We start from the raw sequence: 16,036 nt of genomic DNA, 5'->3' as shown, positions 1-16,036 counted from the left end.
GTGGGAACGTTTTGTGGCCATTTCGATGGAAAATATGCTATCTCTAAATGACAGTGCACTACCACATCATGCTTTAGTAATATATTTATGTAAAGTGATTTTTTAAACATGAACTGGGAAATATTCCTGCTCCTCCCCAGATGACAATGCTGTTAATGAGGAAAGAGGCAAGCCAGGAATCATGTGTACCATATATGTGGGCTCTATTCTTATCATACATGCAGCAAACGTTTAGTCTAGTAAATAAAGAGGTTTTTTTTGTACACCCAAAATAGTGAATTTACATATTTGAGTGTTCTCTCCTATGTGATCATGAAGAAAAATGAGGCTCCATAAGACAAAATATTTGCTGAGGATCCCACAATTTGAGACCAGTTTACGGGTCAAGTACTTTACAGTTAGGTTGAGTAGATAATTAAAGTTACTAGACCTGCAGGTCTAGTAACATGTTTATGATTTTTCTAACCTTGATGTGTTTGCTGTTGACTGTCTTCCAATCAATTGGGCATTTCTCTGTCCCCTTGCCCAGGATGATGGCAACACCTTTGTGATGTTTGATATTCTCCATTCCTGAGTGCAATACTGTCTCTCCTGTGGTGTCTTTTATTCTACCAGGACCAGTCCACATGCTTTAATTGACCCCCAGAATGTGCAGGGTGTAGTACCTCATCTCTTATCTTACTTGAGACAGCTTTCTGGTATCATACATAGTACGTTTAAGAATCTGATTTTGGTCTTGCACTTGGTAAACGTAATTTGCGTCATCCTGTAAGTAGTTTCCTTGTGGATTTGATTACTGTCAGTCATGCATGTCTGATGCAGAGACTCTGAAAGTCACTTGTGCCCAGAAGATTTAGTAGTTCTTGCTGCCGTTTCTATAATAAATGTTTTTTTATACAACAAGGTTGTTAGCCTAGTGCCCATCCTAGAGGACCAGTGGATCGGACTTCGTTTGATCTCTACCCTTGGACCTATCCATCTTGGGCGACCCTGCAAGGAGACTACGCTCCTGCCAGCATAGCTCTCCAGATTACTGTGACAGGCAACTCCTTGATCAATTCAAGGGGGCGATCCTCTGAAGAGAAGAACCCACAGGGGCCTACTCAATGTTTTCTCAAATTTCCTCAACCGACCACTGGACTGCTCTAGACTTGACCATACATCCAGTACTACTTTTTAAGTTAGAAAATCATCCTTTCATAATGTCAAAGGGACTGCGACCTGTCACAGTATTGCATGTAGTCCTATCAGCCCGTAATGTTTTCTATATTTGAATATTTCAATCTATATATGTGATTATATTATATACAATAAACATACTGTCAACAGTTTTCTAATGTAGTTGCTGTGAATTGTAAGGGATGGCATGGAACTCGCAGAGAGCTTCAGAAGAAGGAAATCAAAAATCTTGAGGTCAGGGAAAAATCACACAAGTTATACAGAACGTGCATATGCACTTCTCCTTTTGCAATGGTTGGTGGTCAAGGTTGCAAAAATCTCTGGCTGCTGGATGGGCAGTTTATTTTTGGGTGATTCGCATCAAGCAACCTTTTATCTGTTCACCAGTGGGTTATTGTGTACTGAATTCAACATAATAAATTCAGTGTTAGCACAGAATTGCAGATTTAAGGGCCTGAGTATAAGGACATATCAGTGAACTAGACTAAGAACTTGACCAAATTACCCAGTTAAAGGGACTTAGAACTAGATCCACTTTTATTGTGATATATGTGCACCCGATAATTCAACGTCAACCCTCTGCAACTGTTTTATGCAATATCAGGAAAACCAAATATTAAATAGTTGGAATGGAAGTATTATTTTTAACTGCGGATCAACAAAGGGCGTGGAAAACAAACTATCTGCTGAACGGAAAAACAACTTAATTACATTCATTAGGACCGAAAGGATTGAGAATTAACAAATTGTGCGCCATAAAAAGAGGTACATAGGATATCAACGGTTTTAGCAAACCTTTAGCTGATTTTAACACTCATTTTACTCCTAGCATTGTATGGGTACAACCCTTTTCGGTTTTTTGTTTTTTTTACAGAAAGCATGAAAGAGGTAAATCATTTAATGACTGTATGTCGGCATTAAAGAAACTGCAAAAGGAGAAGTGCATATGCACGTTCTGTATAACTTGTGTGATTTTTTCCCTGACCTCAAGATTTTTGATTTCCTTCTTCTGAAGCTCTCTGCGAGTTCCATGCCATCCCTTACAATTCACCGTCACTAGATAAAAAAAACTGTTGACAGTATGTTTATTGTGATGCTGGTGGTCGCTATAAGAAAGAAACAGACTACATATTTCCTTCCACAGTTAACTACAGCCACCCACTAAACAGTTTAAAATACTTTACAACTAATTATACATGCTTATTTTCACAATACCGATTACACGTTTTTTCAACTTACCTACAGCCATAGTATCTCTTTATTTATATATATTTTTTTTTTTAATGTTTAAAATTTTTTTTTTATAAAGAGTACAATCACAACCGTTGATACAGGGTTAGCCTAGATGAGTAGTAGTCGTTTATACATTGGTGTTTACATAGCTAGCCCCTACTTTTGTACTTTGAGAGTGTAAGAAAAGTAAGTAGGAAAGGACAGAAAATTTAGTGGTGAAACAAAAGATTAATAGGACAAGACAGGCACATAGAGAGGAACATTCGCTGTACATTACAATTGGCATGAGCTATACACTCTACATTACATTTGACACACTTTCAGGATGCTTGAGTCCGCATGCAGGCCCATCCGGGCTATAATAGGGACAACTCTATGGGTCGAAGACCGATCCATTGTTTGTTCATACCAGCTGTTTATGGGGGTTCATAGGAGTCAAGGTAAGTATCAAGAGCTTCCCACATCCCTCTAGAGGATGCTTTCTATGGTGAGTATTGTAGCGCAATACTGTCCGCTCCTCTGAGATGCATGACCCAGTTGATCCAGCCTTTGTAGCTAATTTTGCTCGTGTCTTTCCAGTTGGTTAGGACCATTTTTATAGCTGCTGTCAGTGAAAGGTCCATTTGGTCCTTATCTTCAGTTCTCAATTCTGTGCGTATAAATGCCGAAGTGAGGGTGGAGAATTCCATTGCTAGTTTGCATTCAAACATATCGTTAATGAAATCTAAGATTTTTCCCCAGAATACCTTGAGAGTTGAGCATTGGAAGATAAGGTGTGCTAGGTCCCCCTTCCCTTTGTTACAGTTCCAACAGAGTGAATACTCCCTGAGACCCAATCAGTAAAGACGCAATAGGGTCCAAAATGCCTTGTGAAGCAGCCAAAATTTAGTTTGTGCTAGTACTGGGGTAATCTTATTACGCGAGGCCGAGGACCACAGTGTTGCCCATTCCTGCTCGTTGAGTGGTGCGTTAGCTTGTTTATCCCAATAGGCGACTGTTTTTTCATTAAGTGTGGTGGATTTGGGGCATAAGAGTTTGTATAGCTGAGAGACTTGGTGCCCTAGTTTGTTAATGTTTGACACGTATCGGAAGATTGAGGGTTGTGGGGTAGATAGTTTCGTTTTTGATAAGGCCTCTCTTATTTTCAGGAACTTATAAAGTTCGATGTCTTTTAGGTGGTGTCTAGCTTTGAGAGCTGAGAAAGTAATTGGGTTTCCCCATTTTCAAGTTGGTACGGGTAATAAATACCTTTCTCTATCCAGGTATCGAAGGTAAGGCTTTTCTCATTGCACTTAACCTTGTTGTTTGCCCAAAGTGATTCTATCTTGGACCCTTTGATGCTAACCTCCATCTTCTTGTCTACTTTTAGAAGTGCGATTTTTGTGTTTTTAAAGATAGGTTTGGATGAATGGGGATATGTGTTTGCTGTTAGAAGGGCCAGTGGGCTCAGGTTTTTCCGGATGGCCTTCTCTACCTGAAGCAATTCCGGTATGTAGTGGGTCGGCGGGGAAACCCAGTATGATCCCTGTTTTGCAAGAAAGGCTAGTTGGAACAACCTAAAGTCTGCTAGGTTTACCCCTCCTTGGTTTTTATCCAATCTCAGTTTCCTAATGCTTATCCTTGCCTTTTTACAGCGCCAGAGGAATTTAGTGAACATGATATCGACTTTCCGGTGAAAATCGTCTGTGAGTAGGAGTGGGAGCATGCTTATCAGGTAGTTAATTACTGGGGTGATCATCATTTTGATAGTTTCGATTCTTCCCCACCACGTTTTGAATTTTGGGGACCAAGAGTCCCGAACTTTCTTAATTTTATCTAGTAGTGTCTTCTCATTGTAGTGTAGTGTGTTTATTAGGTCGCTACCGAAATATATGCCTAGGTATTTAATATATCCCCGTCTGCCAGGTCAACCCGAGTCTCTGAGAATGTCTTTCGTGCAGTGAATGTTTAGCAGTTTACATTCAGATTTGTCCTTGTTTAGCATATACTCTGATAGTCTGGAGTATTCTGCTATCGTGGTCATCAGTGCCCCGATTGAGGTCATTGGCAGTTCCGTTACAATCAATATATCATCTGTGTAGGCAGGTAATTTTACTTTGACTCCGTTGATCTCGACCCCTTTTACTCTAGTGTTTAGCTTTATGTCCTGGGGGAGGGGTTCAAGGGCCAGTAAGAAAAGCGCCGGCTACAGTGGGCAACTCTGTCTGGTTTCTTGTTGCATGTAAAGGGGTCAGAGAGAATATTTTTAAATAAAAGATTAAAAAGCCCTCTGCCGACCCGACGGACCGAAAGAATTACAGACCACTCTCTCTGCTCCCCTTCCCAGCCAAAGTAATCGAACAGGCCATCAGCGTCCAACTCGCTGAATTCATCGAAACAAACCACACCCTGGACCCCTCCCAATCAGGCTACAGAAGCAACCACAGCACCGAGACTGCACTTCTCGCTGCAACATACTGCATCCGCAATCTTCTCAACCAAGGCGAAACTGCAGCCCTTATTCTCCTGAACCTCTCTTGCGCCTTCGACACCATCTCCCACCACACTGTCTGCACAAGACTTCGCGACACCAGCATCTCTGGCAAAGCCTTCGAGTGAATCCTCTCCTTCCTCACCGGTGGTACCCAGAGAGTCAAGCTCCCACTGTTCTCCCCTGAACATATAGAGATCAGCTGTGTATTTTCTCTGGGCTCCCCTCTGAGCCCCACCCTCTTAAACATCTATCTGGCCCCACTTGCAGCTACCATCAGAAACCACAGAAGCCACATTATCTCCTATGCCGATGACACCCAGCTGATTCTCTCCATCTGCGACGAACCTACAGCAGCTAAAAGGAACTTTCACAACAGGATGAAGCCAGTCGCCTCCTAGATCAAGGACAGCTGCCTCAAGCTCTACTCAGACAAAACCGAAGTCCTCATCCTGGGATGACTCCTGGTGGCACGCAGTGCTCGGAACCCCCACACACATGCACCCACGGACAACACATGTAACCTCAGCATCATCCTAGACTCCTCGCTCTGCATGAACTGCCAAATTAGCGCCTTCTCATCGTCCTGCTTCCACACTCTTCACCTGCTTCAGAAGATCTTCAAGTGGATCTTCAGCAAGTCTAAGAGAACGTCACCCAGGCACTCGTCAGCAGCAAGCTTGCCTACAGCAACGCACTTTACTCTCCAAAAGAAATTGCAGAGAATCCAGAACGCCTCCGGCAGACTTATCCTGGACATCCCCGCTACAGCCACCTTCACTGGTTCCTGATCAACAAAAGAAACACCTTCAGGCTCTTCATGCACGCCTGCAAAGCCCTCCACAACACCAGACCTGCAAACCTCAACCACCGCCTCTCCTTCTACATATCCACCAGACATCCCTGCTTTGCCAAACTGGCCTCTATCCCACGGATCTGCAAGACCTTGACTGGAGGAAGATCCTTCTCCTACTTCGCTGCGAAGACCTGGAACTCTCTACTTCTACATCTCAGGCAATCACCTTCACTGCCTCAATTCAGGAGGAACCGCAAGACCTGGCTCTTCGACTAACTTGCAGAACCCCCACCAATGCGCCTTGCATCCCTAACTGGTGATTAGCCGCGATCTATAAGATCACTTGATTGATTGAAGGGAGGGTGATGATATGACTACATATTATAAGGAATAACCTAACCATATACAGTATGCAACAACTTCAGCTACTGTCCCATATAATGCTGTCATGGAATGTGTTGGTGCCTTTCAACAATCATATGTCCTGTGGACGGTATTTATTACATGTATATTGAAAGAAGAGAATTATTTCTTTCTTGTGTAGAGTCTATACTCTATATGACGTTTTCTAGTCTGGCTAGTATAAGGTTTTCTTGTGTGGGCTTGTAGGTGCATTGAATTCTGACAGTATTAAGTATTCCGCAGGATTTTTTGCCATCTGAGGTTCTTATCTAGGAAGATTTGAAACTGTGGTTCATCACTAGTATGTGAAAATCAGTAATTTTGAACTGCAGTATCTGACATAGATTCTCCTTCCTGCTTCACATATGATACAGTGATAAAGAAAGGGACTTTAATCTTTTTAAGATCCATAGTGTTTTGCTAACAGATCCTGTTTTTATACTTTGATTTCCAGGTCTGCCTAGAAATAGGCTAGCAGGCCCTTAGCGTGCCTGGTGACCCTGTAGTCACTGACAGTAGTGTCAGTGAGTGTCCCCAAATAAATTATAAAGGCAGCCACCACGGGCCACCAGTGCCGCGCGGCCACCGCCCCCAAAATAGTGCCGCCTGGGGCGGACCGTCCCCTACTAGCTACGCCACTGTCAACTAGCCCCTTCCTTTTACTTCACTAGATGTCAGTTGCAGCTTTTAGGTATTCGCCTGCCTGGATTTAGTTGATACGTTCTCAGAGTAACATGTAAATGCATTTAAAGTATCCTTCGACCATAGACCCACTCCTGTTCCCGTTTTTTTTAATTTATTTTTTTTAACTACAGATTAGTGAATGCTCGGGGTTTCAGAACGAGTAGTGAATATTATCTGCAGTGGATGAAATTCCAATTATAACGAGGGTTCTGATTTTTATAGTGCAACTCCAAAACATCAGGACTTCAGCACTGCACTGCAATTCTTTAATCTTCCTACCAGCTGTGCGAGGCCCTCTTTTCATTACATCTGTTGCTTATGCCAATGACGCAGGCTGTTTTTTAAATCTGTATTTATTGAAAATGCGTGATGCATGTCTACGAATAAGTGCAGAAAAATAAAGGTTTGCACTAATGTAATGTGCTCATTTTTAATTTTTCTTCTAAAAAAAAACACCTTTTTTTGTCTTTTTTGGCATCTTGAATACTGGGAGGATAACAACTGATTGTTATCTTCAATTTCTTGTGATAAAATTATCCCTAACAAACGGTTGTAAGTCAGAAAATTATGTCAGTCCTGTTTTTTAGTCCTGGGGATACTGTGTTTGACTGTATTACAGCTTTCAAAATAAACACAAAATATTTTAAAATAAGAAAAGGTAGTCAAACTTAAACCTCGAACATTATCAGGGGACATGGAGCAGATGGCCCAGTTGAGAAGTGGAACGAAAACGTATGCAAGAATCGTTGAGCAAGGAGTGCTGGGCCCACAGCCGGAGACTGGGCGGGTAGGCAAAAAGGAGAAAGGCGCAGAGAGCATGTGGGGAGGGGGCATGTCGGGGCACGGAGTGACTGAATGGCAACGATTTAAGGAAATGGGGGCTTGGCACAGTCCTATTTGTGCGTTCGGTTGCTATTACTGCCGGGTAAAAATGGCTGCAATCGACATGGCTGTGTGCGGGAGGTTGAAGGATACGAGAGTGAAGCCCTGGTAAGTCCTTGTGGGTAGGCGCCATGATTATTGTTTCATGTTTCAGGTGCCAAAATGCACTGCAGCAATTCAGGCGCTGACTCTAATCCTTACATTTGTGTTATTAAAGCATGTTCACATTGTAGATTAAATGTAAACATTTCATGAGGAGAATAATTAAAGTTACATTTGTAGTGCTTTCACGTTTGTTTTCTTTGTTATTGATTTTATTACTTTTACAATATGACACCTTCTCTTTCGATTTTAAGGTAACTGCAGCAGTTTGCTTCTGTCAGTCCGACATTATGCGAAAGTCACAAGCAGGAAGCCTGGTAAGGAGGGCGTATATGGTTTCTTCTCGACAAGTTTTAATTCCCGCACAAATAATGAGAAAATGAGATTAATTGAGATAAAAATGTACACTTCTGCTTGAATATGCTGTAAAAAGCCCTTAATGTTAAACTAAAGTCTGAACAGACATGTTTCTGCCGAAGCTGTGAATGACAGCTTTTGGATGTTGTTGAGAATTGTTCCACATATTAACATCTGATTACAAAGCAGTAGCGAGATTTGAATTTAAAAACCGTGGGAGAACTGCTTGTAGGTTTTTTGTTTTTGTTTTTATATTTAAAAAAACGGTGTTGGAAAATACTATGGTTTCAGGGCCTAGATCCCATATTGTTTTTACTACCCCTCTATCTAGGTATTCAAGTTTCCTACAAGTGTTAGATCAATGATTATCAACTTTGAATATTCACATTCTACGAAAATAGTTGGATGTGAACAGAAAAAAATAACATGAGGCAGGTGTACATAAACGGACTGGGGAATGGTATTTACCAGTCCAGCAGAAAAATCGAATTGGTTGTAAGAACTGGGATAATTTATCGTACTGCGGAACTACATAAGGTGTGTGCTTCTTCTGCGGATCAGTCATTGACCTGAAACTAAAAGTTCTGGTTCTCCTTTTTGTTCCCTCAAGCAGCAAGTCCTTTCTTCCTTCTGATTTGCTGCCTCTCTGGGTTGTGTCTTGGGCTGAGGGGCTTTAATCTTTGTTTAGGGTCAATTCCTAAAACTATTGTGCATAATTGCCCTGGTTTTAATCTTGATTCTCAATTTGACTTTGTGTACTCTGTTGAAGGACAAGGTCTGACTTTATAGGCAGTCACCCACAGACTGTATGGTTCTTGTTTCAATGGCTTTGTTCGCTTTTATTCTTGAAACTCACTCAAGGACAGTGTGGTATGTGTTTGCTAACTTTTGGAAAACTGGGTTGGAAATAGAGAATACCTGGTTTCACAGAGAAAGTGAAATTCTAAACCGGATGCTTGAGTAAATGTTTTGTTCAATTACTCGTGTAATAGATCATGCACAATCCATGGTTACCTTATACTTCACTAGTGTGTTTTCGTCTGTATAATATCGTTCCCAAACACATAGGTCTTAATAAGTTCTCCTGACCTCCTATCTAAGTACAAAGAAAGAAAATCAGCTTTCAAAACAGTTCATACCCCTTCTTCCAATGTAAAAAGCTAAGGAAGAAAGTGTTAATAATCCAGTTATGTTTGCCTTTTAATTCCGCTATGTATCAAGTACAACCCCAGAAGTATCATCAACCCATGGGCGGGCAAAGGGTGGCCTGGCACTCCTGGTGTCTACTTTGGCCTTGGTGTCTGTTAAAAAAAATGTACACTAATTCTCTCTCTTTGGTTCTGCTGGAGTCCAATGTGAGTCCATATTTTTGTTTTGATGAACTATTATAACAATATCTTTAACCAGAATCGCCATGTCTTCGTGGAGGACCTGGATAATATACTGAATACATTTATTGGCTGTTTCGAAGCTGTGTGTGTGTGTGTGTGTGTGTGTGTATATATTCACTGAAAAAACCATAGGTTTCAGGCCTTATATAGTTAGGAATTAGCATTTAAAAAAACCTTTGAAATTCACTGAAAAAAACATAGGTTTCAGGAGTTATATAGTTAGGAATTAGTTTTTAAAAAACCTTTGAAATTCACTCAAAAAACTATAAGTTTTAGTGGTGTTATAGTTAGCTGGACATTTTACTCATACAAAACCAATGAAATTGCTCCTATATAGTTAGTTGTACTAACTATATTTCGCGCACCCGCAATCCACTGCTGCTGATGTCACATATTAGATCATTCATGACATGGTCAGTGACATCACTGATGACATCTCAAATGACATCACTGATGACATCATCCAGTGAATGTGGTTTGCTTCGTTATTTAAATATGCATTATATATATAGCAATTTACATTGAAGAATGAGTGGATATATATAAATAAATATTTGGATGGAGGATTTAGTAGCAGTGTAATTGACTGTTTACTTGACCAATTTATAATGTCTCACTAAATATAGTGGATAGTGACTAAACTGTGTGAATATCTGTATCACTTTGTCAGTTGTTGTGTAAACTGATTCTACAGTTGGTTACTAGCTATGTGAAAGTCTATATTAGTTATTGATTAGTTAACTGAGTATTTGTATGGGAGTGTGAAAGTGTGTGTGGTTCAGTGGGGGGTGTGTGACTGTCCAAAGATGTGTGACTAGTTGATTCAGTAGATATATGAAGTTAAAACTACATGTTCTAACAGTTTGGGTGAGGGAAACTCTTTATGGGTGTGGTGATGAGCAAATATATTTCTCAAAGGTACAGGTCCAACAAACTAGAAAAATAAAAGCAGTGTATGTGTCAGTTGTTGTATATAAATAAGTATACATAAGACACAATGATTGTGTGAGTGACTGTATGGATAACTGTATACTTATAATAATGATTTTATAATTCACTAAGTATGACTTACTATCTAAATGAATAGAAGAAGTGGTGTTTGTATAAGTGTTTTGCTAAGTAAATATTTAAGTATGATCCATTGTTTGCATAAGTGAGTAGGATGACTTCATATGTGAATAGGATGCGTGATGTTGTTTAATGTCGATATAGATGTATAAGTATTTTTGATAGTGTTCTATTGTTCATTGACAGCATGTATGAGTGAATCCATAGGTAAGTGATTAGATGTGTGTATACATCTATGAATCACTGAGTGGATTTTTAGATACTTTTATTGCTGTGACAATGGATTTAAACATGATACTCTGTATTTTACAAACAGTGATGAAAAATTGTAATAGTGTATGAAAAGGTGTATGTGATTGTCACGTGGATGATGTCATCAGTGATGTCATTTGAGATGTCATCAGTGATGTCACTGACCATGTCATGAATGATCTAATATGTGACATCATCAGCAGTGGATTGCGGGTGCGCAAAATATAGTTAGTACAACTAACTATATAGGAGCAATTTCATTGGTTTTGTATGAGTAAAATGTCCAGCTAACTATAACACCACTAAAACTTATAGTTTTTTGAGTGAATTTCAAAGGTTTTTTAAAAACTAATTCCAAACTATATAACTCCTGAAACCTATGTTTTTTTTCAGTGAATTTCAAAGGTTTTTTTAAATGCTAATTCCTAACTATATAAGGCCTGAAACCTATGTTTTTTTCAGTGAATTTCAAAGGTTTTTTAAATGCTGATTCCTAACTATATAAGGCCTGAAACCTATGGTTTTTTCAGTGAATTTCAAAGGTTTTTTAAATGCTAATTCCTAACTATATAAGGCCTGAAACCTATGGTTTTTTCAGTGTTTAAAAAAAAAAATTGATTGGTTACCTGGCTTATTAAGTGTATCTTAGTGAATACATATATTAGCGAGTAATGTTTAAATATTTAAATATATGCATGAGTGATGTAATATGTGACGTCATCAGCAGTGCATTGCAGACGTGCAAGTTATAGTGAGTCCAACTAACTATAACGTGGGAATTTCAATGGTTTTATGTGAGTAAAATTTCCAGCTAACTATAACTGGTGTGAAACCTATGGTTTTTTCAGTGAATATATATATATATATATATATATATATATATATATATATATATATATATATAAAATTTCTATGGCAAAATGAAACCCCTCATTTTGTTCCTTTTCAAATTAAATGTATTAAGTGTTACCACTTTATTCCAATCAAGATGACTTCAGGTGTGCCATACTTTTGTCATAAGTAAGACTGTTAGCGTTCTAGTTGTTCTTTAGACAACTCTGGGACATTCTGTCATTGGGCTATAGTTGGGCTACATCTGGCTGATATTTGGGCTACATTTGGGCTCTTTTGTCTCTGGTGGCCATCTTGGGAGACTGCATATCAGAATTTTTTTAATGAAATATAAGAGGATTTGAGAAGTCACTCAAAATGTGCCCTAATTTTTCTTTCTTCAGCACTAATCATAATTTCTATGGCAAAATGAACCCCCTCATTTTGTTCCTTTGCAAATTAAATGTTTTAAGTGTTAACACTTTATTCCAATCAAGATGACTTCAGGTGTGCCATACTTTTGTCATAAGTAAGACTGTTAGCGCTCTAGTTGTTCTTTAGAACACTCTGGGACATTCTGTCATTGGGCTATAGTTGGGCTACATCTGGCTGATATTTGGGCTACTTTTGTTTTTTTTTGTCTCTGGTGGCAATCTTTGGGCTACATTGGGCTACATTAGGGCTCTAACATATATATAGCCCAATGTAGCCCCATATATATTTTTTCAAAGTTAATTTTCGTAAAAACCACTGGAGCATATATCTTGAGACATAGCAAAGGCACATCGGGGTACCAGTCCCTACAATTTTGCCAAGTTTGGTGGAAATCCATTCAGCCGTTCGGGCTAAAAGTGAGTCCAACCGCCCTATGGAAATAAACATGGGGAAAACACGTTTTGGGACCCCCCTTTTATCTCGGCCCCCGCTTGACGGATCCCCCCGAAACGTTCAGGGAAGGAGCGGAGCGCAGCGAGGCAAAGTTAAGGAAAATTACAGGCAGATCCCTCATTCGGCGCCAAAGTTATTCCCAATAGAATGTTGCGGATTTCCTATGGAAAACGATCCTAACTATAACTACCTACTGGCGACCGCCAGTAGGTAATATACATTGGTATATTTTCTCATAACAGATATGGTGATCAAATAAGCAAACTATTATATAAGTACAGCTTAGATTTGTTTCAGCAAAGTGAAGATAGAGGAAAAGTCCCTTTACCAACCTTTCGAAAGGCATAGGATTAGCTCATTTATAGATCACATTATGCTCTCCGCAAATGTCGCTAATCTCACTGACTGTAGAAGTTACACATTTCAGTGATCATCTCCCACTTATGCTTACCCTGATCTTACCAGATAATAGTGAGAAATACCTCAGATGGCTGACCACATTGATGATGGTAAGAAAAATGGATTCAGCCTAAAATTGCAAGGGATCAATGAAGCAGCCCTCCTGGAAAATGTGGTGAAAAGTAATAATGAGGATTTCTTAGTCTGCACTGACCCAGAGGCCACCCCAGATAATATTGTGTATTCTTTTAGAAAGATTACAATAGCCATCGCAGAAAATCTAAAAAAGAACAATAAAGAGAAAAAGTAAGAGAATTTAATCTGGTTTGATTATTGCTGCACACGAGCAAACTAAGTTTAACAAGCATTTACAATGCAACGGTTTCGCCTTGGAAAAGTTTTAGCTATTGGCATTGTAAATTACAAAATTTGTATTTATGTGTTGGTTTTGAAAACAGATAAATAAATGGCATTGTCATTTACATTGCCAATAGCTCTAACTTTTCCAAAGGCGAAACCGTTGCATTGTAAATGCTTGTTTTCCTTCTTGTAGTTCTAGTGTTCTGCCTGTTTGTAACCCACACCATACACCCACCCGTGATGGGTGGGTGTATGGAGGTAAATGGGCTGGGCGCACGTGCCCAGGCCTGTTCTAGTACCACACACTATGTGTCAGTGGGGTCCAAGGAGGCTCCCCAGCTGTCGCAGGTCCCATTGTGCAGACCCCAAAAAGAGCATGCCTACGTGCGCTGGCGAAGAACAAAGGCCACTGTGGCTGCTGGACGCACTACACGCTTGTTTTTGTTTTGGCGCTAGGCGACCATTCAATTTACAGAGACCTATAGGACTGGCCAAAATAAAAAGAATACTAGTTTTAGAACGGGGTGGGGCTGCATAAGAACGGTAAGCAGACCGACTCCTTAAATTGAAACCATCTACTCAAGCAGGCCCACTCAGGCAGGAAAGTTCCCATTAGCAGGCTCCACACGAGCTGATATTTTTCTAATAATATCTGGACGGTAAAGCGCCGACATGGTGCAAATCGTGACTGATAGCACAGTAGCAATAATGAATGTTTATAAAGCGGCTGGGGCGGGGGTTTGCGTGCCGCTATGCACACCGGGTCCCCTTTTAGAAAGGTAATTCCAGGAATATTTGTATTACACAACAAAGTGCCTTTTGTGCTAGCGCTTGGAACTGAAAGAGCACGGCAGTGCCTGCCGTGCTGCGTTAAAGCTGCAGCTTACACCCGACAAATGTCTGCATTGTGTTAGCCTATCAAAGCAGCTCTGCTCCCGAGTAGAGCGGTGCCGCACAATTGTGACCGGTGCCGCACAGTTAAAACCCACGTCTAGGAATTGCCGTCACTTTCAGTAAGCCCTATAGGGATAGTCAGTGCTGGGTGCACGAGTTATATGGATGGATCTAAAACTCAGACGATTCACACAAGTATCAAAACATGCCCAGCCTGGAGCAGTTTGCTGTTGCGCCTGGGATCAAATCTGGTCAAAGTTGGGGGTCGCAGTCCCACTCATCGCTTCGCAGCACAAATGTACACATTGGTATTCATATACAGGATTCTAACATAGTGAAATAAACTTCTTTCAAATAAGGGCACCTCTGTTTCACTCAGTTGTGTGATCCTCGGCAAACATCTTTGTTCTCGTTCCCCACCCAGTATACTCCTCAGACCAACAGTAAAGGATCTGACAGCGCAAGTACACCCAGTGAAAGAAATATATAGAAACACTGACCTTGAGGACTAGGCCCCGCCCATCGCTTCAATGTAGGCTTCCAGTCCCCCTTAACAAAAGATGCAGACAGCAGTCAGCAAAATATCTGACCTGGAGGCTGGAGCTATTCACGGCGACACATACATAGAAACGCCCAACATAGTGCAAAAAAACATAATCAGCATTCGAAAGTGCTAGGATATACTTATCAGATATACATTACAGAAAGACTAAAAACCTTATCACAAACACGCCTCTCAGTGTCTCTGTTCGCTCTCCTTCCCAGCTCCGCGGAAGAAGACAGGAAGACGAGGCCACCCTGAGCCCCCCACCCGCCATCCAAAGCAGACAAAACGAAAAGCACGCCCGCCTGGCGAGGCCACAAGGATGGCTAACAAAAGCAGCCGTCCACAAACACATGCGAACAGCAGGGGAGAAGAGAGGCACCGGGGCACACGCGTGCCTCTTTTGAGGACCACAGACTATACAAAGACAGAGCACCGGCACGGCACCCTAGCACCACGTGCACCTGCCATCTCGAGCCTTTGCGGGGAGCCAGTCACTCGGCCTGGGGCATTTACCGAAAAGGACATTGGATTAAACCGCACATCACACCTGCCAATCGCACCAAAAGAGGGCAAATAAATCAACCCGCAGGTGGAACGTGTCACAAGGGAGTGGAAGTCAAATTGTACAGAAAACCGACATCACTGCTATCCAACAAAATTCAGGTATCCTCAACTCACACGCCTTTGGACGACAGTACTGGTAAAAGTAACACTACATGCGTGAGTTCGGACAGAGAATAAGTAAGCGTGATGTGCGCAGCAAACACTGCCCGCACCCTCTCACCATCACTCAACACACCATTAGAGCACAGCAGCGAACATAAACCAGTCGTGCAAAACCGAAACTCACATACGAGCCCTGCCCAAGAGTACACACTGTTCACTCAAAGCTGTGGAGAGGAGGGGACCGAGGCTGACACTCCTATCTATACCAAATGCACTATAATAAACACCCGACACCCCGCGCTACAGACTTCAGTGAGGGGGTCCAGCCGGATAAGCAAAAGGGTTGGCAGAGGACGACCGACCCCAGCCCACACACTCTGAAGGACCAGCCGAGCGCAAACATCCCTAGCACCCCAGGGTCGCACCCTGTTCGGACTGCACGGGAAGGAGAAGCCACCGTTGCACCTTTCGCGGTGGGCAGGACGCTCTACATCCCGGTTCGCTGAAGGGTCCCCCGGATGGCACAGGCCTGCCCGGGCACTGTCCCGTGGGATCTGGTACTCCAGTGACCAGGAGGTACCCACGCGTGTGCCTCTCTGCCCGCCCTGCCCCATACCTGGCAGGGTCTTGTGCGC

General features: G+C 41.5%; 1 protein-coding gene across 1 annotated transcript in view; it reads left to right on the top strand.

Annotated features, from left to right (window-relative positions):
• Positions 1-16,036, top strand: part of MRPS15 (mitochondrial ribosomal protein S15) — a 177,206-nt gene that overhangs the window by 35,112 nt on the left and 126,058 nt on the right. The window contains exon 2 of the mRNA XM_078681206.1: positions 8,003-8,065. Within this exon, the coding sequence (XP_078537332.1) occupies positions 8,003-8,065 (63 nt within the window). The remainder of the gene's footprint in view (positions 1-8,002; positions 8,066-16,036) is intronic.

This window comes from Lissotriton helveticus, chromosome 3_1 (assembly GCF_964261635.1).
Source record: "Lissotriton helveticus chromosome 3_1, aLisHel1.1, whole genome shotgun sequence".
Classification (NCBI taxonomy): domain Eukaryota; kingdom Metazoa; phylum Chordata; class Amphibia; order Caudata; family Salamandridae; genus Lissotriton; species Lissotriton helveticus.
Note: the sequence above shows the minus strand (reverse complement) of the source record. Positions and strands in the feature narration are given on the sequence as shown.